At 40.1% G+C, this 18,456-nt stretch overlaps 1 protein-coding gene across 1 annotated transcript in view; it reads right to left on the bottom strand.

Moving 5' to 3' along the window:
* Positions 1-18,456, bottom strand: part of CUNH2orf92 (chromosome unknown C2orf92 homolog) — a 31,051-nt gene that overhangs the window by 11,943 nt on the left and 652 nt on the right. Inside the window, exon 2 of the mRNA XM_032397364.1 lies at positions 4,313-4,375. Coding sequence (XP_032253255.1) covers positions 4,313-4,375 — 63 coding nt within the window. The remainder of the gene's footprint in view (positions 1-4,312; positions 4,376-18,456) is intronic.

The following is an 18,456-nucleotide window of genomic DNA, read 5'->3' as shown; positions in this document are numbered from 1 at the left end:
AAATGTATTCCTAAGTATTTTAATCTTTTTGATGCCATTGTAAATAAAATTGTTTTCTTGATTTCTTTTCCTTTTTTGGACTATTCATATCAGAATATAGAAATACAAATGATTTTTCTGTGTTGTTTTTATATCCTGCAAACTTTCAAATGGAGCTAGAGACTATTATACTAAGCAAAATAAGTCGTTCAGAGAAAGACAAATACCATATGATTTCACTCATATGTGGAATTTAAGAAACAAAACAAAGGAGAGAAGGGAAAAAAGAGAGAGAGGCAAACCAAGAAACAGACATGGGCGCCTGGGTGGCTCAGTCAGTTAAGCATCTGCCTTTGGCTCAGGTCATGATCCCAGGGTCCTGGAATCAAGTCCCGCATTGGTCTCCCTGCTCAGGGGGGAGTCTCCTCCCTCTGCCCCTCTCCCCTGCTTGTGCTCACGCTCACTCTCTCTCTCTCAAAAATAAATAAATAAAATCTTAAAAAAAAAAAAAGAAAGAGACTTAACTCTAGAGAACAAACTAATGGTTATCTGAATTAATTTTTTAGCTCTAACAATTTTTGTGAACTTTTTATGGATTTATTTTAGATCCTTTCATTTCTTTTTCTTGCCTAATTTCTCTGCTAGGACTCACAGTCTATGTTGAAAGAATTGGCAAGAATGTCTCATGGCTGATATTAGGGGAAAAACTTCCATTCTTTCATCATTATGATGTTAGCTGGGTATTTTTCATATATGGACTTTATCACATTGAGGAAGTGCCCTTATATTCCTAGTTTATTGAGTGTTTTTATCACAAAAGGATGTTAAATTTTTAAATAAGTTTTTTTTAAGATTTTATTTATTTATTTGAGAGAGAGAATGAGAGAGAGAGAGCACATGAGAGGGGGGAGGGTCAGAGGGAGAAGCAGACTCCCTGCTGAGCAGGGAGCCCGATACGGGACTCGATCCTGGGACTCCAGGATCATGACCTGAGCCGAAGGCAGTCACTTAACCAATTGAGCCACCCAGGTGCCCAAATAAGTTTTATTTTTAATTGTAGTAAAAAACACATAACACAAAATTACCATTCTAATAATTTTTTTGAGATTTTATTATTTCTATATAATCTCTACACCCAATGTGGGGCTCAAACCCACAATCCTGAGATCAAGAGTTGCAGGCTCCACCGACTGAGCCAGCCAGGTGCTCCTACTATCCTGATCATTTTTTTTTTTTAAAGATTTTATTTATTTATTTGAGAGAGAGAGAATGAGAGAGAGAGCACATGAGCACATGATGCCAGGATCATGACCTGAGCCGAAGGCAGTCGCTTAACCAACTGAGCCACCCAGGCGCCCTATCCTGATCATTTTTAAGCATAGTTCAGTAGTATTGTTTATTCTCCTTGTTGTATAACAGATATCCCGAAATTTTCATCATGCAAAACTGAAACTCCATACTCATTAAACAACTCCCTGTTTCCACCTCCCCTACCCCAGCCCCTGGCAACTACCATGCTACTTTCTTTCTATGAATTTGACTTTAGATATCTCTTATAAGTAGAACCAAACAGTATTTGTTTTCCTGTGACTGGCTTATTAAATTTGGCAAAGAAAGCATCGGGTTATGCTACAACATTCATGTTGTAGCATGCAACAGAATTTCCTTCCTTTTTAAGGCTCAATAATATTCCATTGTGTGTATATACCACATTTTGTTAGTCTATTCATCCATGGACACTTGGGTTGCTTCTACCTTTTGGCTATTGTGAAGAATGCTGCTATAAGCATGGCAAATACCTCTTTGAGACTTCCAATTCTTTGGGATACATAACCAAATATGGGATTGCTGGGTCATATGGTAATTCTAGTTTTAATTGAGGAACAGCCATACTGTTCTCCATAGCAGATGCACCATTTTAATTCCCAACAAGAAAATTGGATTTTCTAGTCAATATGCTAATCGCTGCCCTTTAATAAGAGTTTAATCCATTTACACTTAATGTGATTACTGATAAAAAGAATTTACTTCTGCTATTTAACTATTTGTTTTCTGTGTCCTATAAATTTTTTGTTCCTCAGTTCCTTTATTACTGCTTTCCTGTGGGAGTTTATTTTTTTTTTTTAAGATTTTATTTATTTATTTATTTATTTATTTGACACAGAGAGAGAGAAAGAGAGAGAGAGAGCATGCACACAAGCAGGGGGAGCAGCAGAGGGAGAGGGAGAAGCAGACTCCCTGTTGAGCAGGGAGCCCGATGTGGGGTTTGATCCCAGGACCCTGGGATCATGACCCGAGCTGAAGGCAAATGCGTAACAGACCAAGTCAGCCAGGCACCCCAATTTTTTGTAATGTTATATTTCAATTGCCTTCTTTGTTACTGTTCTGTATATGTTTTAGTTCTTTTCTTCATGATTACTTTGGGAATTACAACTAACATTTTAAACTAATAACAACCTAGTTTGAATAGTACCAACTTAGTATATGAACACTCTGCTCATATATATCTCTACCTTCCCCTATATTGCCACAAATTACATCTTTACACATTGTATGTCCATGAACATAAATTTACAATCACTGTTTCATTCATTGCCTTTTAAATCACATTGTAAAAAAGAATGAAGTAACAAACCAAAGTTACAATAATACTGGTTTTTACATTTACCTATGTAGTCACCTTTACCAGTGTTCATTTTATTCTCAAACTTTTGACTGTCTACTGTCCTTTCATTTCAGCCCAAAGTACTCTCTTTAGCATTTCTTAAGGGGCAGATCTCTTAGCTTTTGTTTATCTGGAAATGTCTTAGTTTATCTTTTATGCTCAAAGAATAGTTTTGTCAAATATAAAACTATTGGTTGACAGTACTTTTCTTTCAGGACTTTAAATATGTCATCACTTCTGGTCTCCATGATTTTTGAGGAGGAATCAGCCATTAATCTTATTGAGGATCCCTTGTAAACAATGAATAGTTTTTCCTTTGCTGCTTTCAAGACTGTCTCTTTGTCTTTGGGTTTCAACAATTTGACTATAATGTGTTTCAGTGTGACTCTCTTGCATTTATGCCTGGAGTTTCTAGAGCTTCTGGGATGTGTAAAATCATCGAATTTGAGAAGGTTTTGGCCATTATTTCCTCATATATTTTCTCTGCCCCTTTCTCTCATTTCTCCTGCTGGGATTTCTGTAATGTATATGTTGGTACACTTGATGCGACCTTACAGGTCCCTCATCCTCTGCTCATTTTTTGTTCTTTCTGCTCTGCAGACTGGAAAATTTCAATTGTCCAAGTTCAAAATGATCCTTACTTCTGTCTGCTGAAATGTGCTGTCAAATCCCGCTGGTAAGTTTTTCATTTTAGCCACCGTACTTTTCAACTCTAGAATCTCAGGTTCCTTTCTATAATTTGTTTCTTTATTGACATTCTCAATTTGTTCAAACATTGTTTTCCTGATTTCCTTAAGTTCTTTATCTCTCATTTCCTTAAGTCATCAAAGACAGTAAACACAATGAAGATGGGTTCCTATTGCCCATTCTGGTACCAGCAAACTACACTGAGAATGCAGGCTGCCGACTACTTGGCTACCTGCTGTGGGGCTGGGGGAAGGAAAATGGTAGGATCTACATGAATCACTAAAATTTACCAGTCTCTTCATTAAGCATTCCTCTGGATGATGCAAGTGTTCAACTAGAATCCAACAGTCCAAAATAGTTGCTTAAGATAATTCTTGGCAGTTCAGTTGTAACATAGTCTTGGAGCTTCCTACCATCTTCTTTCCAGGCCTTGGTTTTCTCAAATGTTACATGAGAGACTTGGAATAGATCAATGAGTCCCAGCCTAGAATCACCTGGGGAGCTTTAAAAACTACTGGTGCAAATATCTCATCCTATGCCAGGGAATCTGATCAGGGGTCTTTTTAACAATCTCTCCAGGGGATTCTCACGCTCAACTAGGACTAAGGACCTGGGGAGAATGTTTATCTCAGCCTCAGGGCCTCACCATCCCACCGCTGCAGAAATCTCCCGGGCACCTTGTCAGGCAGATGTGATGCAGCTGGTCTAAGGTGGGCTCTGACTCAGCACTTGCAATAACTCCCACATGGTGGCCCTGTTCTGCTGCATGGACCCCTCTCTGAGGAGCAGAATCCTTTCCAAGTATCTATCTTCTATACTTTGCCTAATTTCCTGGGACTCTGACACTTCAAAGAACTGGTTCTAGCCTCAAGGCAAGTACTTTCCCTCCCACCAAAGCATCGGATTATCTGAGAGACAACCCTGGAAAAGCGTGACACTCTTCAAAACAGCATGGAGGCTTCACATGAGGAGATTACTTACCGAATAGTTTAGACAAACCTTCATCCCAATTTTTTGAACTTGATGAAAATCCAGTATTTGAACCTGTGGAGAAAATAAACCTTAGCTGTGATTAAATCACTCATTGGATCTACATGAAATCTTTTTAAATCAATACTTTTTTACATGGTGTTTTGAGAGGAGCATCACGCACTTCACCTGCTCTAGGAGGAAGAGCACTGGACTTGGGTTCTAGTCCACCTTCTGAGTGCCTTGTGATCTTGGGCAGTAAAGTTCTGAGGGATTTGGTTTTCCCATCTGAGACTGGTGAGAAAGGTGCCAACCACAAGAGGCCTGTGAGGAGGGGCTGAGATGAAATGTGCTGATGTCATCTGTAGATGGAAAAGTGTTCTCCCCTTATCACATCCCAGTGTTAGTATCTACTATGAATGGCAAGAAGGGGCACTGGATGGTTATGCTCAGTGATCAGTGTTGGAGGGGAGCAAAAAGACAGATGGACACACATCTCAGTGTCTTCTCAACAAACACTTTCCCCTCCATAAGAAATGATGCCAACAAGGCATGACTTTGACCATCTTGGAAATGGGATGCCTTCTCGTTTTGGAGGGCAGAGAACAAAACTGCTGCATACTCTGCATTAATCCACACTAGGGTCTATGTTTGGAGGGGGCTTGGAGGGCCTCAGGCCACCCCTCCCTGATCTGTTTGATAAGCACAAGGAATTCCTGATGTTGTCACTGACGAATACAAAAATGAAGGTATAAATGGAAAAGCACTGGGTCAACAGTCTCCCCTAGGATGCCATGGACTGACTTCAAGCCTTCTGCTGACACTCATGTGACCACGTCAAGGATATGGATTGACTGTGCTAAACGAAAAAAAAAAAAAAAAACTGTAGCAACTTGTGGAATTTTGAACTATATTTCAGGCTTTTCTCTTTACGGATGTTGTGATGTCTTGATTCTAGGTCAAGGCCAGCCCTTTCTCCGGCCCCAGGGGAGTGGGCAAACCACCAAGAAAGAGATACCTATCCCCTCATGAAGGGTTGTTAGGGCCATAACACCCACCTACTGAGTGCCACCACATTCATAAAGTATCGGCAAGAATTTGAACTTCTTACAACCAGTGGCAATGCCGAGTCTCACTCGGTTTCCTGACAGAAAATCTGCATAAACGTTAGTAATGTGTGCTCATGGCAGCTTTCCACTCTACAGGAAAACTGGTAATCAGGTAGTTAATAGTACACAGACAATGCTTCCAGTTTTGAAGGCTTTTTGGTAAATGAAAGAAATAAAAAGTTCTCTTTTGCTGAGACATTAGTGAATCATTAAGAATCCACACAGTGGAAGTGGAAGTAAGCCCAGGCAGTAGAATGTTTGTTCACAAAAATGCTTTGGTTTTTAAAGTGCCCTGACAAAGAATAGTCACATTCTCCCCTTGTCCTGATGTCACCCCTGACATTTATATAATGTTTTGATTTGTATGATTTGTATAATGTACCTCCTGTCCTTTTTGCTTTGCTCCACAGGCCCAGTATCTTTACACTGAGAGAATGTGCCAGAATGCTGTCGGCCAATTAGTTTAGTAAATAGCAAAAGTGGTTCCAAATGCAGTAAAACCCTAAAAATAGAGGATGTAAATCTAATGTTCACTTTGAAAAATCTATGTTCCTAAAATGTTCATAACGGCATGATTCAGATAGCTAAAAAGTGGTAACAACCCAAATGTCCGCCAACTGATAAATGGATTGACGAGCTGTGGCATTATGCATACAAGGGAATATTGTTGGGCCACAGAAAGGACTGAAATACTGACACAGGCTACAGGGTGGCTGAACCATGAAACCTGTTACACGAAAGAAGCCAGTCACAAAAGATCACACGTTGTATGATTCCATATAGGAAATATCCAGAAGAGACAACTCCATAGAGCAGTCAGTACATTAGTGGTTGCCAGGGACTGTGGGAAAGAGGGAATGGGGAGTGACAGCTAGTGAGTGTGATAGTGCTTTATGGAGTGATGAAAATGTTCTGAAATTAAGCAGTGTTGGGGTGCCTGGGTGGCTCAGTCAGTTGAGCATCTGCCTTCAGCTCAGGTCATGATCCCAGGGTCCTGGGATGGAGTCCCGCATCGGGCTCCTTGCTCAGCAGGGAGTCTGCTTCTCCTTCTGCCCACCGCTCCCCCTGCTTGTGCTCTCTCTCTCTCTCTGACAAATAAATAAATAGAATCTTTAAAAAATTAAATTAAATTAAATTAAGCAGTGCTGATTCACAACTCTGTGAATATACTAAAAACCACTGAATTATATACTTAAAAGGGTGAATTTTATGTTATGTGAATTATATCTCAACAAAGCTGTTATTTAAAATGTGTATGTGTGTGTGTGTGTGTGTATGAGGGGATAGATGAAACAAGATTGGCCTAATTAGTGCATAGAGGTTCATACTACTCTTTCTACTTTTGTATATGTTTGAAAAATTTTGTAACAAAAAGCTCAGTGTGTCTGTGGGCTACCCTCCCACAGAGGTCCTCTGAGAAAGCTTCAGTCAGGAAAAATGTTAAAGTTAGCCGCTTCCGAGCAAGAAGTCCCTACGGTGGATTCAGGGAGGTAAGGAAGGTAGAGGTGGGGAAAAATCCTGCGTTCACCATTCCACCTGCGGGAGGAGAACACCATCTCCCTCCTGATTTAGGTTCACAGGGAGTCTCTTCCTTGGGTATCTGCCACACTATACTTGTGACAGGACCTTTGAGAGGGTAGAGCTCTGTACCTTGCCAACAGTCCAGGAAGAGAACAAAGAAGAGGGTCTCTGCTCCTCTCTTCTTTGCCATAGTCTGTATCTCTCCTGAAATCCTTCAGCCATAACAGCCTCGAGCTCCAGGATACTGCAGAACCAGAAGGTCTGTGAAGTCACACCAGGAAGCAAGATGGAGGGCAGTTCTACAGGGGGAGGGGGCAGGGCCTGGTGTCTGTGGAGAGGGACGAGAAGGGGCCACTGGACACCCTGAGGAAACAGGCTTTCCACACACCCCTTCGGCTCTGCAGTACCCTCCTCCATCCTGTGTGCACTGCAGCCTGAAGATGGTAGGATATTAACCAGGACTCTTAAGTTGTGCATGACAGAAAAATCAACTAAATCAACTTAAGTGAGGGGCACCTGGCTGGCTCAGTCGGTGGAGTATGTGACTCTTGATCTTGGGGTTGTGAGTTTGAGCCCCATGTTGGATGTGGAGATTACTTAAAAATTATACACACACACACACACACACACACACACACACATACACACACAAATCAGCTTAAGTGAACTGGAAGTAGCTAGGGTAGTCAGAAAAATCTTACGCTAAATCAAGATATTGCATTAGGAAAGTATTGTTATTTATTGTATTATATATGATTATAACTCTGGGGCACCTGGGAGGCTCAGTCGGTTAAGCGTCTGCAGCTCAGGTCATGATCCCAGGGTCCTGGGATTGAGCCCCGCCTCGGGCTCCCTGCTCAGTGGGGAGTCTGCTTCTCCCTCTCCCCAACCCCCACTCATGCTCTCTCTCTCTCTCACTCTCTCTCTCAAATAAATAAATGAAATCTAAAAAATATATATATATGATTATAACTCTGAAAATATATACAAAAGTTGATGTTGTCACATGTGTATCACTGTTTCCCCTATTATGTTTTATAAACATAACTATTTTTAAAGGTAAAATCTTTATATTATAGCACATTTAACTGTACATTCTTCCCCACATTTTTATTTTGCACTGAATCCCACAAATTATGTAGCCAGCCCTGCCTTTAGGCTCATGCACTGTATGCAGTCGGGGACTGAAGAGACCTTTAGGGGACAAAAAGTTACACAAAAAGTTATATATTAGAATTCTGAGTGACTCAGGCATCTTAGCTTACTGGGACTGCCATAAAAAAGCACCACAAAATAAGGGGAGGCGTGCTTAAATAATAGAAATCTATTATTTTATAGTTCTGGAGGCTAGAAGTCCAAGATCTAGGTGTCAGCAGGGTTGGTTCTTACTAAGGCCTCTCTTCTTGGCTTATAAATGATTGTCTTCTCCCTACATCTTCACATTATCTTTCCTCCATATGTATCTGTGTCCAAATTTCCTCTTCTTATAAGGATACAAGTCATACGGGCTTGGGACCCACCCTAAGAACTTCACTGTAACTTGATTGCCTCTGTAAAGACAGGCCAAATAGAGCCACATTCTGAGGTACTGTGCGTGAGGGCATCAACATATAAATTTAGGAAGGGGGATACAATTCAACCCATAACATTAGGTAATGGCAGCCCCATAAAACCTACTTCTCTAAAATATCTTCACAAAAACAAAAAATAGAACAACAAAAGCAACATATAGAACAACACAAGACTCACACCCTCAGCATACCCAAAAGACAGAAAATGTCCAACTTCAAATTATCAGTAAATAGAAAAATAAACACTAACTCCAGGCACTGACTCCCTCACTTCTGCCACTTGCCTTTGTTGTGAGAAAACACAGCAGCCCAAGATGGTCTAAAATCTCCTGCAGAAAGAGTAAACCTACCCTATGTGTGGAAATACCAAAAATGTGTCCTGGTAGATGGGAAAAAAATACCCAGGGGAGGAAAAGACATGAGAAAAGAGATGGGTGAAACTTCAGTGGAGCAAAACCTTGGAAAGGGCTGAGTGTGGGCTAGGTGTGAGGTGGAAATGGAGTCCACTGGGGGCCTTTTACCAGGGAGACGTCACACAGTGCTGAGGGTTAGTAGAAACCAAGGCAATGGAAAAAATAGGCTAACTTCAAACTCAAGAGGCACAACCACCTAACTCTTGATCCTCACTGCCCACTCCTGTTACTCTCCCCATCTCAGCAACAACTCCATCCTTCCACGCACTCAGGCCAAAATCCCGGGTTCATCCTAGACTCCCTTCTCTCTCTCTCACCACACATCCAGTCCATGAACAAATCCTCTCTGTTTGATTTTCCCACACATCCCCAAGTCTGGCCACCTTCTCCACCTCCATTGCCCCTGTGGGGACTACACCAGCATCACCTTCATTTTACTGCTGATGAAATAAGAGGCCAGGTAAGTCCCCTTAACATTCTTCAGGCCACTACTGAATCCTAGTGAGTCCTATTCCCAGAATACTTACCACCCCCTCTCCCATTTACCCCTTCCCTTCCCTTCCATCTGCTCACATCACCAGAGGAACAGAATTCAGGCTGCTTTGCAACCTAAGTGCACCCTATGGCACTTACATTTAAGTGATCATTAGCCTTTTTCTGCCTCATTTCTCTTATTTCCAGGCAGATTTTTTGAGTATCTAGGCATGAAGGGAAAACATCTATAATTATGCAGTCATCCAGGTCGAGAGCAGGAGTCAATAAACTTTTTCTATAAAAAGCCAAATAGAAAATATTTTAGGCTTCAGAGACCACATATGTCTCTGTCACATATTCTTCTTTGTTTGTTGTTGTTGTTACCTTTTTTTTAAAGATTTATTTATTTATTTATTTGAGAGACAGAGAGAGAGCATGAGCAGGGGGGAGGAGCAGAGGGAGAGGGAGATGGAGAAGCAGACTCCCTGCTGAGCAGGGAGCCTGATGTGGGTGGGGCTCAATCCTAGGACCCCAAGATCATGACCAGAGCTGAAGGCAGAAGCTTAACTGACTGAGCCACCCAGGTGCCCCTATTGTTATCTTTTAATAATGTAAAAACCACTGAAAAAAGTCAATGAAACAAACTGAGGGTTGCTGGAGTGGTGGGGGGTGGGAGGGATGGGGTGGCTGGGTGATAGACATTGGGGAGGAGATGTGCTTTGGTGAGCACTGTGAATTGTGTAAGACTGATGAATCACAGACCTGTACCTCTGAAACAAATAATACATTATATGTTTAAAAAAAAGAAGAAGAAGAAGAAGATAGTAGGAAGGGAAAAGTGAAGGGGGGGCGGAAATCAGAGGGGGAGATGAACCATGAGAGACTATGGGCTCTGAGAAACAAACAGGGTTCTAGAGGGGAGGGGGCTGGGGGGATGGGTTAGCGTGGTGATGGGTATTAAAGAGAGCACATATTGAATGGAGCACTGGGTGCTATATGCAAACAATGAATCATGGAACACTACATCAAAAACTAATGATGTAATGTATGGTGATTAACATAACATAACATAATAAAAAAAATCAATGAAACCAAAAACTGGTTCTTTGAGAAAATCAGTAAAATAGATAAACCTCTAGCCAGACGGATGAGGGAAAAAGAGAGAAGACACCCATTACCAATATCAGGAATGTGAGAATAGACATCACTACAGATACTACAGATGTTAAAAGGAAAATGACATTACATAATGAACAACTTTTTGTCAATAGCTTCTACAAGTCAGATAAAATGCACAGATTCCTTGAAAGATATAAACAGAACTTGCTCAAGAAAAAAAATAACCTAAATAGCTCTACAAAAAAGAAATTGTTTTTCTTTTTAAAAAAGAAAAAGCTCGGGGCACCTGGGTGGCTCAGTCGGTTGAGCGACTGCCTTCGGCTCGGGTCATGATCTCAGGGTCCTGGGATTGAGCCCCACACTGGGCTCCCTGCTCAGCGGGAGGCCTGCTTCTCCCTCTCCCACTCCCCCTGCTTGTGTTCCCTCTCTCACTGTCTCTCTCTGTCAAATAAATAAATAAGACCTTTAAAAAAAGAAAAAAAGAAAGAAAAAGCTCTATGTTAAAGAAACTGAATTTGTGGATACAAACTTTCCCACAAAGAAAACTCAAAGTCCAGATGGCTTCACTGGTTAACTCTACCAATATTTAAGGAATAAACATCATCAACTCTATACAAACTCTTCTGAAAAGTTGAAACTGAAGAAATACTTCCTAACTCATTCTATGAGACCAGCATTATCCTAATACCAAACCAGACAAAGATATTATAATAAAAGAAAACTATAGGCCAATATCTTTCATAAAAGATGCAAGAATTCTTTTTTTCTAAAGATTGTATTTATTTATTTGAGAGAGAGAGAGCACAAGCAGGGGAAGGGGCAGAGGAAGGAGAAGTAGACTCCCCACTGAGCAGGGAGCCCGATGTGGGGCTCAATCCTGGGACCCTGGGATCATGACCTGAGCCAAAGGCAGACACTTAACCAACTGAGCCACGCAGGCGCCCCAAAGATGTAAGAATTCTTAACAAAATTTTAGCAAATTGAATCCAACATTATTTTTTAAAGACTAACATACCACAACTAAGTGCGGCTTATTCCAAGAATGCAAGGCTGCTTGAACATTCAAAAATAGATAACTGTAATTCATCGCATTAATAGAAAAGTCATATGATCATCACATTAGATGCAGAAAAAGTACTTGACAAAATCTACCATCCATTTAGGATAAAACTCCCATTGATGTAAAATAAAGGGAACTTTCTCAGTTTGATAAAGGGCATCTATAAAAAATCTACAGTAACATATATCATAGCAAAATGCTTTCTCCCTAATCTCGGGATCAGTGCAAAAATGTCATTCTCACCCCTTTCATTCAACATTGTTCTAAAGTCTACCCATGCAATAAGGCAATAAAAAGAAATGAAAGGCATATGAATTAGAAAGGAAGAAGGAGGGGCACCTGGGTGGCTCAATTGGTTAAGCATTAGCTTGATTTCAGCTCAGGTCATGATCTCAGGGTAGTGACATAGAGCCCCACATGGGGCTCCAGGCTGGGTGTGGAGTCCACTTAATATTCTCTCTCTCAAAAAAAAAAAAATTCTCTCTCTCCCTCTGCCCCTCCCCCCTCTTAAAAAAAAAAAGAAAGGAAGAAGTAGAACTGTCTTTGTTCTCAGTTGACTTGATCATCTACGTAGAAAATTCTAAGAAATCCTAAGAAAAAATGAGTTTAGTAAGGTGGCAGGATACAAGGTCAATATTGAAAAATCAATTGTATTAACAGAATGGAAAGACAAGCCACAGACTAGGAGAAGATATTTTTGAAACACATATGTAATAAAGGGCTTGTATCTACAATATACAAAGAATTCTTGGGACACCTGGATGTCTCAGTGGGTTAAGCATCTGACTCTTGATCTCAGCTCAGGTCTTAATCTTAGAGTGGTGAGTTCGGGCCCCATCTTGGGCCCCACACTGGGCATGGAGCCTACTTTAAAAATAAATAAATAGGGGTGCCTGGGTGGGTCAGTCGGTTAGGCAGCCAACTCTGGATTTCGGCTCAGGTCATGATCTTGGGGTCCTGGGATTGAGCCCCGTGTTGGGCTCTATGCTCAGTGGGAAGTCTGCTTCAGGATTCTCTCCCTCTCTCTCTGCCCCTCCCCTTGCTCACTGTCTCTCTAAAATAATAAATAAATAAATCTTTAAAAATTAATTAATTAATTAAAATATACAAAGAATTCTTAAAACTAAAAAAAAAAAAAATTAAAAATGGGCAAAAGATCTGAACAAACACCTCACCAAGAAGATATACAAGTAGCAAATAAGCATGTGAAAAGATGCTCAACATCATGTGTCATTAGGGAATTGCAAATTAAAACAGTAATGAGATGCCATATACAGCTATTAAAACAGCTAAAGTCCAAAACACTGACAACAAATGCTGGTGAGTATGTGCAGCAACAGGAATTCTCATTCATTACTGGTGGGAATGTAAAATAGTACAGCCACAGGACACCTGGGTGGCTCAGTAGGTTAAGTGTCTGCCTTTGGCTCAGGTCACGATCCCAGGGTTCTCGGATCGAGCCCCACATCAGCTGCTTGCTCAGCGGGGAGCCTGCTTCTCACTCTGCCTGCCGCTCCCCCTGCTTGTGCTCTCTCTCTCTCAAATAAATAAAATCTTTAAAAAAAAAAAAAAATAGTACAGCCACTTTGGAATGAAGTTTGGTGGTTTTTAACAAAAAAGCATAGGTTCACCATCCACCAATCACACTCCTAGGTATTTACCCAAATGAGTTGAAATCACATTTACACAAAAAGCTGCATATGAATGTTTACACCAGCTTTGTTCATAATTGCCAAAAATTGAAAGCAACTAAAATACCCTTCAATAGATGAATGGATAAACAAACTGTGGTACATTGAAACAATGGAATATCATTTAGCAATAAGAAGAAATGAGCTATCAAGCCACAGAAACACATAGAGGAAACTTAAATGCCTAACACTAAGTGAGAGAAGCCAGTCTGAAAAGGCTACATGCTGTATGGTTCCAGCTATATGACATTCTGTAAAAGGCAAAACCAAACAGTAAAAAGATCAGGTTGCCAGGGATTCAGGAGGAGGGAGGAATGAATAGGTGGAACATAGGTGATTTTTTAGGGCCATAAAACTATTCTGTATGATACAGTAATGGTGATTATATGACATTATGTATTTATCAAAACCCACAGGATGTACAAAACAGTGAACCCTAGTATAAGCTACAGACCTTAGTTAATAATAATGTATCAATATTGGTTCATAAATTATAACAAATGTACCACACTAAAACAAGATGTTAATAATAGGGGAAGGGGCGCCTGGATGGCTCAGTTGGTTAAGTGTCCCTCTAGTGATTTTGGCTCAGGTCACGATCTCATGGCTTGTGGGATTTAGCCTCAAGTTGAGTCAATCTCCCTGATTAGCAGGGAGTCTGCTTGAAGATTCTCTCCATCTGTCCCTCCCCCCACTCGTGCATGGGCACGTGCACTCTTTCTCTCTCAAATAAATAAATCTTTAAAAAAATAATAGGGGAAAGAGGGTAAGGGGTGGAGGTATATGGGAACTGTTAACCTTCTGCATCATTTTTCTATAAACCTAAAATTGCTCTAAAAAATAAAATCTATTTTTAAAAATCAATTGTATTTCTATCTACTGATATTAAACAATTAGAAATTGAAATTTTAAAAATACTATTGATAATAGCATCAGAAATATAAAACATTTAGCAATAAACTTGATGAAAGAGTATAAGACCTATACACCAAAAAATTCTTAAAATAACAATATCAAAAAACAAAACAAAAAATATATATAAATTAAAAAATTAAAAAGTAGTTAATTAATTAAATTTAAAAAACAACAAAGCGTTGGTGAGGATGTGGAAAAATAGGAACACTTGTGCAAACTTGTGCCGCCACTGTGGAAAACAGTAGGGAAGTTCCTCAGAAAGTTAAAAATAGAACTATCCTATTATCCAGGAATCACACTACTGGGTATTTACCCCCAAAATACAAAAACACTAATTCAAAGGAATACATGCACCCCTGTGTTTACTGCAGAATTATTTACAATAGCCAAATTATGGAAGCAGCCCAAGTGTCCATCGACAGATGAATGGATAAAGACGATGTGAGATAGATAGATAGATAGATAGACAGATAGATAGATAATAGATATATGCCATAAGAAAAGACTGAAATCTTGCCATTTGCAACAACATGGATAGAGCAAGAGACTATAATGCTAACAGAAATAAGCCAGTCAGAGAAAGACGAATACCATATGATTTCACTCATATGTGGAATTTAAGAAACCAACAAAAAATGAGCAAAGGTTAAAAAAGAGAAAGAGGGAGAAACCAAGAATCAGATTCTTAACTATAGAGAACAAACTGATGATTACCAGACGAGAGGTGGGTTGGGGGATGGGTGAAATAGGTGATGGGGATTAAAGAGTATGCTTTATCAATTAATGATAATAATCAGAAAATTTTAAAGACCTAATACGGAGAGAGACATACTATGCTTATGGATCAGAAGACATTATGTAGGGGTGCCTGAGTGGCTGCGTCAGTTAAGCGTCTGCCTTCAGCTCAGGTTGTGATCTCAGAGTCTGCCTGGCTCAGGTCATGATCCCAGGTCTTGGGATCAAGCCCCACAGCGGGCTCCCTGCTCCACGGGAGGCCTGCTTCTCCCTCTCCATCTGCCTGCCGCTCCCTCTGCTTGTGCTCTCTCTCCCTTTCTCTCCCTCTCTGTCAAATAAATAAAATAAAATATTTTTTTAAAATAAGATAAAATTTAAAAAAATTAAAAAATAAAATAAGATAAAATTACTAAACAAAAGTAACAAACATGTTACATGCAATAACATGAAGCAATCTCAAAATACAAGTGCTGAGTGAAAGAAGTCAGACAACAAAAGATACATACAGATGAGTCCATTTATGTAGTCCATTTACATACAATTTAAAATCCCACTATATTACAATTTATTCTATATATTTAAATATATAAATACTGTATTATGTATAACCATGTAATCATATACAATAGAGAATTCTAGAAAATGACAACTAATCTATAGTACAGAAAGTCCTGGCTAGTGCTTGTCTAAGGATAAAGGGGCAACAGGGGGAGGAAAGAAAGGGCTTACCAAGGTGCATGATGAACTGCAGGGCAATGTATATCTTCATTATCCTGATTGGGGAAAATGGTTTCACAGTGTATTCATATGTCAAAATTCACCAAACTGTACTATTTATATATATGCAGTTTACTGTATGTCATTTCTATTTCACAGAGCATAAGAAAATGCAATGTATAACAAGGTGACCCTATGTTTTCACCTGTGAGATACACAAAAATGAAACAGAATGATAGGGTTCTGATTTGAAGACAGCAAATTACACCCAGGCATCTGACTCTTCAGTTCACCCCAATCTTCCATCCTAAGTGCCCAAGGAAATAATAAGATAAGATCTTAAAAGGAAATCCAATAGAAATCAAAGGGGAAGCACTCAGGCTACAGCAAGAACTCATCCAATTTTCAGTTAATTTAGTTGACAGTATTTCCTTAATAGTTTTGTTTGGTCACTAATTTTTCTCAAATCATTGGTGGCCACAGCTGGGTATCTGTAGTAGAAAGAATGAGGAGGTAGCATCAGGCAGAGCATTCCATTCTCTCTGTCTTTCTTTTGGGGTCTGTCTCTCAGGGAAATCCCCAAAGACCCTATCCGATGGTTCTTCCATGCGTGCTAAGAACTGACCTGCATTGGTAACTTTTGTCTTTATTGGTAACGTGGGTATAAGGAATAGTTACTGAAATTGAGAAGATCAAAGGACTCTAAGAGCTAGGGAGCCATCCAGATAAGAAATGGGGGAGGGGCGCCTGGGTGGCTCAGTCGTTAAGCGTCTGCCTTCGGCTCAGGTCATGATCCCAGGGTCCTGGGATCAAGCCCCACATCGGGCTCCCTGCTCCATGGGAAGCCTGCTTCTCCCTCTCCCACTCCCCTGCTTGTGTTCCCTCTCTCGCTGTGTTTTTCTCTGTCAAATGAATAAATAAAATATTTTTAAAAATAAAAAATAATAAAATTAAAATTAAAAAAAAGAAATGGGGGAGATGCTGAGAGAAGCTAGAAGGAGCAAGGAAGGAGTGGCTGGCCTTGCAGGTTTGGGGGATTCTCTCACCTTATCACTCTCTCCTGCCCCTCCCAGTTTTTCTTTCTCTTTGTCCCTTTCTCCCTCCAAAGTAAGGTTTCTGAGCTCTTCCTCTTCATGGTTGTCTTAGAGAATAATTGATGAGCCTGCCCTCCTGCCTCTGTAGCTGGGTTCGCTCTATAGCCTTCAATAACGTGTACTTTGGGGGCCCTTTTCAGCCACTCCTCCCCCAGCACTGTTGCCCCTGCTGCCCAGGGTTCATGGAGTTTCTGCGCAAGCAGAACCCTAGCACTTCTTTCATAAATGCTTGGCTGTTTGTCATGCAGATACTTTTCCACTTCAGTTTTTTTATTTCATTTAAAAAGTAATATATCTGAAAGGCAGACATACAGACCAATGAACTAGAACAGAGAGCCCAGAAATATGCCCTCACATATGTGGTCAAACGATTTTGACAAATGCCAAAACCATTCAATGGGGAAAGGACAGTCTTTTCAACAAAAGGTGCTGGGAAACTGGATATCCACATGCAAAAGAATAAAGTTGGACCCTTACCCAACATTATATACAAAAAACCCAAAATGGGTCAAAGTCCTAAATATAAGAACTAAAACTATAAAATCCTTAAAATAAAACAGGGCAAGGGGTTGCCAGGGTGGCTCAGTTGGTTAAGCGTCTGACTTCGACTCAGGTCATGATCTCAGGGTCCTGGGATCCAGCCCTCCATGGGGCTCTCCTCAGCAGGGAGTCTGCTTGTCCCTCTCCCTCTGCCCCTCCCCCGGCTCGTGTGCATGCTCTCTCTCTCTCTAAAATAAATAAATAAATAATCTTAAAAAAAATTTTTTTTTAAATAAAACAGGACAAAAGCTTCAGGACATTGGATTTGGTGATGATTTCTCAGATATGAAACCGAAGACACAGGCAACAACAACAAAAATAGACAAATTAGGCTTCCTGAAAATGCAAAAAATTTGTGCATCAGAAGACACTATTAACAGAGTAAAAAGGCAATCCACAGAATGGGGGAAATATTTGCAAATATCTGATAAAGGATTAATATCTAGAATGTGTAGAGAGCTCCTAAAACTCAACAACAAATAATCAATTCAGAAATGGACAAAATATTTGAATAGACATTGTCCCAAAGAAGATATACAAATGGCCAATAAGCACATGAAAAATGCTCAACCTCACAAATCATTAAAGCAATGCAAATCAAAACGATGATGCCCATATACCCATTATGTTAGCTACTAAAAACAAAAACAAAACCAAAACCAGAAAATAACAAGTGTTGATGAGAATGTGGAGAAACTGCAACCCTCTTGGGCTGTTGTTTGGAATGTAAAATTGTGCAGCTGCTATGGAAAACAGCATGGCCGTTCCTCAAAAAATTAAAAATAGAACTACCATATGATCCAGCAACCCTATATGTGGCTATATATGCCAAAGAATTGAAAACAGGGTTTCAAAGAGGCATTTATACACCCATGTTCATTAGGTAGTGTTATTCCCAGTAGCTAAGATGTGGAAGCAACCCAAGGTCCCTCAAGAGATGAATGAATAAGCAAAATGTGGTATATTCATACAATAGGATGTTATTCAGCCTTAAAAAGAAAGGAAATCCTGTCACATGCTACAACATGGATGAACCTTGAGGATATGCCAAGTAGAATAAGCTAGTCACAAAAGGGTAACTATGAGGTATCTAAATGCATAGAAACAAAGTAGAACAGTGGTTGCCCCGGCCTGAGGGGAGAGGGAATGGGGAGTTACTGTTTAATAAGTACAAAGTTGCAGTTTTACAAGATGAAA

Source organism: Phoca vitulina, unplaced genomic scaffold, assembly GCF_004348235.1.
Source record: "Phoca vitulina isolate PV1807 unplaced genomic scaffold, GSC_HSeal_1.0 scaffold98, whole genome shotgun sequence".
NCBI lineage: Eukaryota > Metazoa > Chordata > Mammalia > Carnivora > Phocidae > Phoca > Phoca vitulina.
This window is presented reverse-complemented; position numbering and strand designations above follow the sequence as displayed.